Source organism: Aythya fuligula, chromosome 18 (genome assembly GCF_009819795.1).
Source record: "Aythya fuligula isolate bAytFul2 chromosome 18, bAytFul2.pri, whole genome shotgun sequence".
Taxonomy (NCBI): Eukaryota; Metazoa; Chordata; class Aves; order Anseriformes; family Anatidae; genus Aythya; species Aythya fuligula.
The window spans coordinates 9397860-9410252 of record NC_045576.1 but is presented as its reverse complement, the minus strand read 5'-3'; the positions used below and the strand labels follow the sequence as shown (position 1 = coordinate 9410252).

Genomic DNA, 12393 nt, shown 5'->3' with positions numbered 1-12393 from the left:
CATCCTTCTCACTGTAAACATAAGTAGTGTGCATAAGAAGGTAACCAGTAAAGCTAATCACAGCTTTCGTGGAAAAATGTTTCAGAGCAGAGGTTGAAAACACGGTATGGATGCTGCTCAGACAGTCATCATGAATTTTTTATATATTTTTTTTTAAATGTCAATTATGCATAAGATCTGCTAAAAGTCAACAGCTGGCAGGATTTAGCAACTCTAGAAAATCACACCCAATTTCAGCAGATTCAGTTGCATCAACTAAAAAGCAAGTCAGATTGCTACCCACGTTGATAATAAGGTATAAGTTACAGATATGGCAGAATGAAGTGCACAATAATTGTTTTTCACCGTATGTATTAACTGTAACTACTTATGTAAGTAATACTGTGTTATCAATATAAACCACAGGAAAATTTGACTAGTGGACTGAAAAAGAGAAGGAGAAGAAACTTCAATACAAGCACAAGCACTTGGACTTTCAGCAAGACAATTCACCTCTACATATACGAATTTAGGCAAAATGGACATAATGAGATCTGGAGGGAAACTGCAAACATTTTTTTTTTTTATCTGAAGATAGACCTCATCTACTCATCCTACTTCTCCAAAAGCATGCACCCTATCTACTGTCAAAGTACACTTCACTGTGCTTCAGCCTGCTAACGATGCTGTCTGTGGAAGTGAACTTGTCACATCTCTGAAATTATACAAATTAGAAAAGGGAGGGGAGAAAGATACTGCCTTGTCACTAGAAAAATGTTGCTCAAACTACTCCTATGACAACAGAGCGAGTGATTTCATTTTACAGAAGAAATGAGGTGCCTCTGCATCTACTGACCCATCCAAAAACCTGTGAATTAATCAACTCCTGTTCTAACAAGTACCTTCATGCTCCTAACCTCCTAATCATTCTGTTAGCAGCTTAATAAAGAGGAAGTGTTGTGATGCCTTAGAGAATGTTGGTATAAAGCATTCAATTTACCTTTTACATAGTGTATATTCTTCACTGCTTGTGACTCCTCTGGGTGGAGGGCGGAACTGCCAGCCATCCCGGGACCCTGCGGGGTAGTCAAGAGTCAGGTTACTTGTCCAATAGCCAAGTATTTATGAGTCTGATAGTAACTGTCCAGGGAACCATGTCTTTAAACATGAACCCAAACTGTTTTCACAAGAAAAAACATCCACCAAAAAAAAGTCTACTCCCTAACAAATTAATTCAGAACAAAGAATTAAAGGGTATGAAGGCAAGTTTCAAAGATTTTGCAGAATGAAGCAAGCTCTGTTACAACACTTTGACCAATAAATAGAAACTTTTGCCTTCAAATTCAAACGATTTGAACACAAATTCTACCTCTGTCCCCAGAGTTCATCGAGATAAACAGTCAAGCCTGCTTTCTCCTTTCTGACTGTTATCCAGTGCTAAACATTCAAGAATCTTCAAGTCTTCTCACCACAAGATGAAGCAGCTTTAGAAATGATTTACATACCTTCTTCTAAATCTTCTACATGATATCCTGATGGTACTTTACCAGCTGCCTACAATTATTAAAAAAAAAAAATTGTAAAGAAGCACAAAACAATATCATCAATAAGAACAACTTTGGCTTCTTTGCTTTCAAAAACGTGTTTCAGAACAATCAATAAAAAGCATTCAGAAGTCTGACATCACTTCTAGTTACAAAAATATTTCCTAACTATTAAATCGCTACCATTGATAAAAGGATTCTGACAGGAACACTGAGTCCACTCATCTTTAAAATAAAATTTTAGAGGGTTCCACTCTGTGATCATTTTAACATGGACTGCAATCAAAATTTAAAAGGTCAGAAGCCTAAGCGGTACTGAGATGTCTTTCATCTTTCAATTTACATTAAAACCCAAACCAATGAGAAAAAGACAATACCTAAATAATATACGTTAAATGCTTTGAATTCTTTCTACTCACTACTTCAACCTATCAGCATGTTTCACTATTTTCTCATGTATCATGCAAAACTGGGATGAAAGGCAGCTGAAAAGGTAGGTGGTAAAGACCAACACACCAGTGGAAACAACAGATCTGAACCAGTATGTTCACAGCAAGCCCCAATCTCCCAGGACACATCAAAACAAGCTTTTCAGCTGCATCTGCTACTACTCATTATTTTCCAATAAAGTGCTCATTATTACCTCTGTTTCTGCAAGAAGTGTTTTCAGTCGTGTCAGATCTTTAGTTACCATCCCGTTCTGGGGGGAGAAGGGGAGGAAGAAAGAACATTAATTTATCAACCTCAAACTTTCACATATATTAAACAACAGCAAGAAAGTTCATTTCCACCACCAAGGAGAAGGGCAACAAGGAAACATGAATTTGATTTACAGTACACAGTTTTAAATGACATACTACTACATAACACTGAGCAAACACTACGGTGAAAAAGGTGAATTTTACCCTGGCCAAACACAGCACCAGATTTGCAGCGAATATCAACATAGGACAAGCATATGCAGAACAATTTGGAAAAAAAGAAAAAAAAAAAAACCTCTTACGAAGTTTGGCTACCACCCAAAACAAGTATTAATAGCTACAATGCTTATTAAATGCTATCCTCCAGAGCAATACTCTGCACACGAGGCAGCCGTGGGGGCATGATAGCCCGATGGACAGGGTCTCTATGCTCTACATCTATACTTTTAGCTGCCAGCTTGCTGGGTGACCTTAAGCAAGTCACTTCACATCTCTATGCCTCAGTTTTCCATCTGCAAAATGTTGATAGTAGTAGTGCCTGCCTTTACACAGCACTTCATAAGCTACTGACAAAAAGCACTATACATCAGCCATGTGCTGCAGTTACTGAAACACTTCATCTCTGAAGGAATCGATAAACTGAACTGTCACTGCCGGTGCAGCAATGGATTCACTTCTTCTTAAGGATGTATTTCACAGATTATCGATTTCTACTGTTTCATAACTCTGCTCTGATGTAGACTGGGTCGTTTTCAGAGCTTTTACTAAAAAGCAAAGATAAGCCATGTAATGAAAAATAACTGCAGACCCAAGCACATCTGAATTAAGTTCTTTCAAAAGTCAATTTAGCTGAAATAGATAGCTAGTGTGCAACAATTTCATACTCATATAAGGCAAAACTTGGAAGAAAAGAATCTAGATCTGTGTTTTTATTTCAAAAACTCATGCAAGACTTTAATCAAGTCCCACTGCATGTGCTAGATTTCTCCACGTTTTGACTGTGGTGCTACTGAGCAGCAAAAATTACTGAAAATTTATACACTTAAAAATTCACACACTCAGGTTTTTTTCAAAGTGATTTTTCACTTCTTCAGCAGAAAGGTTGCAAACTGAACGTGCTGAGCTTAAATGTATTAATGCATAAATAAAGTTACCAAGAATCATTTTCTTAAGTCACTGGGGAGGAAACTGGATGGATTCCAGCTCTTCAATAAATTCATTCCAAAACTTTGTTTCATTTCTCCTCTCACACACTGACAGAAGTCAGTAAGTTAGTTTCCGATTTTAATATTCCCACTGAAAACAGCGTCTAATGACCTAAAGGTTGTAAAAACTTCTTAAGTTTTGCTTTGGGAAAAAACTCTGGAATTATATATGAAGATACCTTTCTTTACACAACAATAGCTCAAAACAAGCCTGTGCAACACCGCACATTTCCTACGATAAGGAACTTTTGGCTAGTTTACTGGTATTTTTTTTTCTGAAGGCAAGTTTCCTTTGATCTTGCCAGCAATTTTTCAATGAAACTTTTTTTTTCATTAGAAAACAGCAGCCAGACAGAGGAAAATCTTTTATTTACATAAAAATAACTACCAGCAGGGGATGGAGAAAGAGAAGAAAAAAAATCAGGATGTATTCTGGACAGACAAACAGAACACTCCCTCAGAATCACCCCACTGATTAAGTTAAGCACCAAGACAATTTCAGCTCATTTCAGGTCCTTTTCTAGGTGAATATCTAATTACTGAACTGCACAATCATTCAGTGTTTCTGTATCTTTTGGCTCAATTAATATTTTTTACAGGAAAAAAAGATAATTCATAAGTATCTCATCAGGAAATTGATTCTGTATAACTTATGAAGCAGCAACACAACTCCTGTAACGTACAGAAAAAAATACAAGTTGCGTTTAACTAATACTGAACATGCTAGATCTTTAATCACTTAGCAATGTGTAATTACAAGGCAACATTTATGCATTGATACACCTCAAAAGCAAACTCATTCTCCCCGCTTTTACTTCCCAACATCCCATTTCAAGGTAATGGGCTCTCCTACAATTTCTGATGTCACTTCCACATTCCTCAGTCTGACAGGAGTTGCTCTTGGCTGTGCTATGACCATTTTTTTGGATTTAGCACCACCAGCAGTTCATGGCGAAGAACTGCTTATTATTTAACCTACATTACAGAAATTAAAAGGATATTATCCTTTGGAGACTTACATATGTCCTTACTTTTCCCCATGTGAGTAGTCACACAGGAGTCAAAACTGTTAATTACATGTATGGGGTTAAGAACATCCTTGAACTGTCAAAGCTTGTAAAGGTAACATAGAAGCTTTGAACTCCAACCTTCCTCTTGTCTTGAAATGCAAGGCTTTCTTGTTTTCTTTGTTTTTATCCCTGATAAGCTTTTCTTTTTCTTACAACTTATTGTGAGCTACCTATTTAATAATCCTAGCAATATTCTTTCTGCTTCAAAGGCTGAAGTTATTAAGCGCACACAAAATCGTGTCAGGTGCAATCCAAACAAAATAAAAGTTTGAAGTTTACATTGCCCAAATACACAAATTATTTTGCATTTCTTCATGATTCAGAGCCAACAACCAAAAAAACTTTTCAAAATTTGTACCAACTCCAAAACACTGGCAATGCAACAATGGTATCCTTATTAAATATGCATGCCCATGGACTTATCTTTGTCTTTTCAATAAAAAAACATTTTTGTTGCAACCTGTCAGTCAAACACATGTTCAGAAGTTTGTTATTAAATACATCCAAAAGAAGAAAGGAAACAGAAAACTGCTTTCTAAGTTCCATAGCTTACAGCAAACACACTTACCAGTGATTCACCCATCAGTGATTTGGAAAGAACATTAGACACAATTTGCAGCTTCCCTTTAAGATGCATGCAGCAGAGCACTGCACGGAAAGATCCATCTCCCTTGGCCAGCCCCTCTCCCAGCACTGCAACACAAATCAGCAAGTATTAGCTTCATCACAGCATGCATTTAAATAAAGCCTACAGCTTTCCTTCACCTTTAACATGAAAATAACGTCTGAAATTTGAGTTAAGTCCATGGCTTCTGTGAAAGACACAGCTTGGATGGAAAGGAAGCATTACTTACTCATGCCTAATATTAATTTGAAACTTGTCTCACACCATCTAAGAAACGTTGCACATGAGCTCAAAAAAAAAGGTTGTAAGGTTTACATGCTAAAATAGACAAAAATTAAATATGGGAATGGTAAATTCAAATATCTGACGCAGACACAAAGGACCTCCTCTTCACAGAAAGGGTACAAAAAAAACAACCAGCAACCAACAACCTTTCAGTAACACAAACATGCTCAGGAAGATCCATTCATGCTCACAAAAAGCATGCCCTGTAGTTTCCAAATATAGCTAACCTCCTCGTGGTCAATTCCTGTTACTTTAAAAGGGCTTTTATTCACTTATGCTGTAAAGTGCAGGATATAGGAACGATTGTTTGAGTCCAGAAGTTTACAAGCTCCATGTAACAGAAAACTTTCCTAATGTTTTCTAGCACTGGATCAGATAGCTAGCCAAACAGACACTTTCACTGACACTTCCAATAGTGAAAGGATTTATTTCATGATACAGTCGGGCTTCAGACAAGGAGGCATAACACTTAATCATGTGTATTAACTGTCCAGAAAAAGCAGTGCCTTTCTGAGCAACTAAAAGGCTAGTAAAGTTACGCATGTGAGTTGAAAAGGAGCCTGGGACAGTTGTTTAAAATTAAACAATTAAAATATGTATTAGTGTTATTGCAGGCAACATCAACATCTGTGTTTACACTGCTACTCATGCAGACCTTCGATGCAAACAGCTTGTTTTAGTACTAACAGGAATCTTACATCCAACACATCTTCAGCATTACATTTTAGAATAAATCAAACTCCTCACTCAACAGACCTCGTGTCATTAACAAAAAAAAAATCTCATGAAACAACAGAAAAAAACATAGTTACACAAAAACACATAAAAACAACCAGACATCCCTTCAAATCGAAATGGTAACTAAATGCTGTTTACAAAGCGCCACAAAGATTACTCTGAATTCACCACTCTGATGATACTGACCACAGTTCCCAAAATAGAGCTTGCTTCCCAAATCAGAAGCAGCAGCACCAGAAATAGCTTTAGCATGTTGGGCAGTTTGCTATTTTAACCTCAAAGACTAGATGTCCAATTATGACATTTCGTAGCATTAACCACCCAGTACTACCAAGTTAAAACATGCAGTTGCATATAAAAAGTTACAACACACAAACTAATTTATTTTGTTAAGAGATTTGTGGAATAATTTAACAGATTCTAAGTTGTCAGCATTCCTTACAACAGTGCAAGCACTAAGGAACATGTATTTCTCAATTTATTCCAAAACGTATTTATCGTTCAAGGTTAAAATAAAATAGTCACAGGAATGCAACACATCAAGGCTTGTAAGAAGATGGGACATCAGCTTGAATAAAAACATTCTCTTTAAAAAAAATTGTAAGCATCAAGGAAACACAGTTAGTCCATATTAAGGTTCTTTCTTCCCAAGGATATTTCAAAGAAAACTAAACCCAAGAACTTTCAGGATCATAAACGATACAGATACTCATCAAATGCTGGGCTACAATCAATAACAGCACAACACAGGAAACCCCAATCAAATTGTTAATTTTTTATTTAACCAGTACATAAATACACAACCACACTTTTTATAGGGAAATAATATGGTGTGAAGCTGACAAATGTCTTCAGTTTTAGATCTGGAAAAAATAAGTGCAGAACATGCTGGGATGAATTAAGGAAATTAACATCACACTGGTAACAATTCGTTGTTGCTTATATACATTTGAAAGCCAATTTCTCTACTTTTTTCAGATTAAAAAAGTAGAGATTGGTGTTCCTATTCCACTCACTTCTACGTGCATCCAGCAAAAGAAAGAAAAAATACAGTTAATGCTACTGTTCCTTTAAGATACTGACTTCTGACACACATGCCAAGAGAAGAAAAAGGCTCCACGGATGAATGTCAGCTACCCTTATGACAAACCCATCAGATCTCCTCAATGAGAACACTATTCATTAAACAGAATCCCACTTCCTACCTCCTTTAACCACCATTCATCTTCCCATATGTCTCTCTCCGACTTTTATTTGCCACCATAAAAGACAACTGTGAGGTTAGTCAGGATATTGCACCCTTGGCACATATCAACAGCTAGAACAAGAAGCAGCTTTAAAGACAACAAACCTATTTTAGGAATGGCATTGATTAAGCGATGTTCAGCCTTTTAAAATTTGTTTAAATGTTTTCTATGGGGGAAAATTACACCTACTGAAATTACATTTACTTTTCCTACTTATGCTTTGTGAACCATCATAAGCAGTCTGCAGACCCCCACAAACTCCACAGCCTATGACTTAGCATCAGCGAAAACAAATGCACTTAAAAACAAAACAAGCAAACAAACAGAAAACCACCACAGTGTAAAGGCTTTCACTGCTAGTGCAGGAATGTCACAAGAATAATCACACAGTCCATGCAACAGAACTGTGGCTTCAGGAAATTTCCTTTAAAATTTGTGAATAGTTAAGGAAATAAAAACTGAAAGGTGGGATCTGCCCCACTTTTCCTTCCAAATCTAACTGATAAATTCTGACCCAATGTTTACCAAACTCAGCAGAGTCCTCACTAAGTATTGAGTCACTTTCACTATAAATCAGTTACAAAATATTAGCAAGGTTAATTCCTTTAAAAATACCCCAATTAAACAAGGCATCATAACATGGAAGACACAACTTAAACGTGACATTGCCACACATTTGGAACCTTTAATAGCATGTATGTAAGCACATATATGATGTAAGTACATCATTCCTTCTCCTCCTCCCCCCAAATCAGCACCTGAAATACAAACCTAAATATCAACCAATGCCCCTAGGAAGGAAGATGGAACAAGCAGATGGCTTTACCACCCTAAAAATCCAAACACTATCAATCTGTCCTATATCTGTACGCTAAAATATCTATTGGCCAAACGGTACCCTTATGCCAAAGGCAGCTGTATTTTAGTTCTGGTACTTGAACATAAGTTACAAAATTGAGAGATCTCCTTAAAAAAATAAAGTAGAAAAAAAGTATTATAAAACAGATACACAATTTTAAACTAGCAAAACATCCATTGTTAGCAAACTAACAAATCTGGGCACCAGATTTTAAAATTCAGACAACTAACTGTAATTTAAAACACTAAGGAATAAAAGAAAGAAAGAAGCATACCATGCCTACAGTCTTCATCTGCTTGCCCATACTTTTTCTGAAAGGTAAAACACGAAAAGTTTAAAAATAGCATTATTCCAGTTAGCACAAACAACTACATGCTTCAACTAGAAGTTTCTTAAAACTTTTAAGAACCCATTACCTCGATTTTTTCCAGGGTAGAACATGTAAAGAACATCAGTCACATGTCAAATAAAATATAATGAATTCTTAGAAAGCTGACCTTTTCCTCAAATTCTCAGCATTTGGACATTCTAAAAGAGGTACATGAATGTGCAAAGGTATATGCTTATGTATGTATTTTGTAGGTGGTTCACAACACCTAGGAAAAAATATAAAAATTTTCTTTCTAGACACTGTTTTTTACTAGTACACTGTTGGCATTTGTAAGGTATACTTTACTTTACTCTGTCTTATCAATGGTGATTTAAAACAATACTTCTTTTAGTAAAAATAAGAAGGAAAATTAAGATTTTTTAAGAAAAGAGTCTTTAAGTATCTATGTAATCCAAGTCTTTAATGAAAAGATTTTGATTACAAGAATTTTCCAAAGCCCCTAACAGCTTACTGCAACAAATTTCACTATGTTGAACATTCAGAGAAGTGCCTCATAACATTTTCAGAGGCATCCAGGTCAGAAATGCAGAACTGCTAAGCCTCTAACTGTATCTTACCCTATGTAAATAATTTTGAGAAGTCAATCTGTAGTAACACAACTTCCAATTTAAAAAAACACCTTAGTTATTACTGAATTTTCCCCCGAGGAGCTATACTATAGGTCACATTTTAATTTACAAAGTTTTCCAATTCTCATTTTGCACACAGAATAGTCAAATGCAGCAGCTGTCTATTTAAAGAAAGTTTAAAAATGCTGCCTAATCAGATGGGCATGACTTCATTTAAAGCTGCCCAGAGAGGTCTTACAACTTGGCCACACTTCACCATATGGGATGGAATTGTTCATACCCATAGTATGTGAAGATTCAGGGTGGAGAAGGCCCCGTAAACTTGTGATAACGTTCTCAAAACAGAAGGGTAAGGAAAAATGTAGGTTAAATCACATTAATCACTCTAACATCCTTTCCTTTAAGGAGCTGTAGCACTCTAGAGCATTCAAGGAAGGTAATGTTTTTGGTTAATGGATTCACCTAAAATTCAGGGATATACTTCTTGCCTTGACTTTACAAACCTTCACAAAGCTCACAGTTCTCACATTTCTATTAAAAACCTGCTGGAGACTAGAAGTTACATCTTTCACCAGACATGCTCTAGCCTAGCAATAGAAAGCTAGTACGTGATCAAATATTAAAAGACTACTGTTAGGCTATGCAAAGGCAGCTAAATTAAGTATGAACTGGTTGCCTGAATTCTGGTGTTTCTTAATGTTTTTTTTGAACATCTAGAGTTGTAACCTGAATTTAATGCTCTTTAAAGATAAGGTAATTTGGTACGTAATTCAGCATAATTATATGAACATAAAGTAATACTCTAAAACCAGTTATTTTTCCTTCCTGGAATGTATTTACAGCTGTTGGGTTTTTGTTGTGTTTATATATATTTATTTTATTTTATTTTTCTCCATCCTTTTAGGGAACTGTGATTCAGACCCAAACTATTTAGAGGTCCCAATCTTGAAAAATAAACAGATCGGAGAAAACTACATGACAGAATCCTCAAACATGTTCTAGCAAGAAGAATTCTGTGGCAAACCAACATGCCAACTACAGGCAAATGCTGAATTTTACTTAAATCCTGATGGCACAAGATACTCGATTGTTCTTTCCAGTTCGCTAGATACTATGAAAGAGTCACACTCACAAGTTGTAAAAAGGAAGCAATTCTATACAGAAGAGTCTCGATTTTGATGCGGTCGATTTCTGCCTGGCATGCCTCCGGGAGGTGAGCTGGGGGGTACTGGCTGAGGGAAAGGAGTGCCTCTGTGCAATGCTTCACTGCCACTTCATAATCCTGCTGCTTAAGGGATTCACATGCTTGTTCACATGACTTCTCTGGTCTTCTGTCTGCCATGACTCAGGGACAGAAATCCTAGAGTGGGGGCAGAGGGGACGACAAAACGTTGGTTAGCTGCATGATGGCAGGGACAAGTCGCCAACCAACTTCCGATCCCACCTCAAGGTGCTGCGGCACATCCCCGCTGGTGTATGCCACCTCCGCTCCCTATCCCCCTCTACCTGACCTCTTCCCACTCTTTTCTCCATGCTCCTACCTCCATCCCTCCTGGCTCTCAGTTCTGAGTCTAATTCAAGACCACAGTTAGGCCCATGTCTGACTGTACAAAAGGAAGCAGTGGTTTTACAGCTTTACGCGCTTTGCTGGTGGGTCTTCACTGCGAACACAACTGCTATTTTGGATACACCTCGTCCATCGCTTCCCTGTTCCCCAACTCCTGCTCTGCTCCCCCAGCATCCCTGTCCCACCCGAGGGCGAGCCAAGGCACAGGACAGATGAGCACGGATGGGAGGTCAACAGCAAACCTCCGTCAGGGGCTTTGTTTTCATGTCTGAGCAAACCCTGCCACACCACCACCTCCGCGCCCCTCGCCAACAGAATTTCTTGAGTAATTTTAAAGTTAATATTGGGGGGGATGAGAGGGGAGTGAAGCAATTGTGATACAAATCCATATAGAGACAACAGCATCCACCAATAAACTCTGACAAGCGGTTATCCACAGCCTGAACCACCAGTAGAAAAGCAAAACCCTTCCTATAATCCCCGTCTATATTACCCCTTCATTGATATGTTTAAATAAATGTTGTGTCTCTAGAGACACTTCAGAGCTGACTTGACAAAAACGTGTTCTGGTAACCGACAGAGGAAAACTCGAGAGTTCTCATGTGGTCTGCTAAGAAGCAGCACACTATCAATCTTCATGATGATCCATCAGCTGTTCCGGTCATTGAAAATAACTAAAATAACTCTCCCTTCAAAAGTCTGTTGCTAAAGACTTGCTTTATACTTCATATTGGGATATTTTTAAGCATTCTAAGATCAAGTAAATTTAAGAAGTCAATCCGATAGTCAAATAAACACAAGTTTCATACAAGAAAACCTCTTCATTATCCCACTTTTCTCATTAACACATAACTAAGCCAATATACAGTAGAAATATTCACAAAAAGTTTGATTTATCCTATGACAGTGTTCTATGTGCTCGACACCATTCCTAAAACTTGATTTTCAGCATCACACCACAAGCATGCAAAGGAAATCTGATTTCTGCAGACTATTTTGACTGAAACCATGTTCTCTTTTACAACATTTACATTGATGGAGATGAGAATTTTTTACAGATCTTCCCCAAGGTGGAGGAACACAAGCATGAAGTAGGTTTTGCATTTCTGTGTGTGTGAGAAAAGTCAGTTACGGAGTAATTATATTAACATTAAAAGCACTCAGTTGGATCACTTAAACAAGCACATATTTTTAATTATACAAATGTTAGGTATTGTTATACCGTTTACGCAAGGATCCTTTCTACATATAACTAAAAATTTTACTAAAATTTGATGCCACAGAATTTTACAAACTTAGGGTTTCCTTCCCAGTAACACAAGAGTTAATCGATGTTTTTCTCACATGCTTTGTTTTCCTCCTAGGGGACTGAAAAGAGAGGATTTCATGAACTCTGCTGTATTTTTGATTTCCTCACTTCCCGGCTGACATAGAACCAAAATTCCTTTGACCAGAAGTCTCCGCAGAGCTTCTGTGTGTTTATTCCAGCAGAAGTATTTATACACACATCCTACCCTAACGGACCTGGCCAGCGTAACCAAGAGGCATTTGGAAGCTGTGCTACCCAGCCCTTCTTCCTTTCTTCCCCAGCATGGCACCATGTTAAAAAAAGG

The 12393-nt window shown here is 37.3% G+C and overlaps 1 protein-coding gene across 4 annotated transcripts in view; it reads right to left on the bottom strand.

Annotated features, from left to right (window-relative positions):
• Positions 1 to 12393, bottom strand: part of HELZ (helicase with zinc finger) — an 82886-nt gene that overhangs the window by 55586 nt on the left and 14907 nt on the right. For 3 of the 4 annotated variants that reach the window (XM_032199519.1, XM_032199522.1, XM_032199520.1), the window contains exons 2-7: positions 10346 to 10573; positions 8528 to 8564; positions 5068 to 5192; positions 2167 to 2223; positions 1485 to 1533; positions 980 to 1055 (exon numbers count right to left, since the gene is read on the bottom strand). In XM_032199519.1, the coding sequence (XP_032055410.1) occupies positions 980 to 1055; positions 1485 to 1533; positions 2167 to 2223; positions 5068 to 5192; positions 8528 to 8564; positions 10346 to 10555 (554 nt within the window). In that variant the 5' untranslated portion in view covers positions 10556 to 10573. The remainder of the gene's footprint in view (positions 1 to 979; positions 1056 to 1484; positions 1534 to 2166; positions 2224 to 5067; positions 5193 to 8527; positions 8565 to 10345; positions 10574 to 12393) is intronic. The other variant, XM_032199523.1, reaches the window with a different exon arrangement.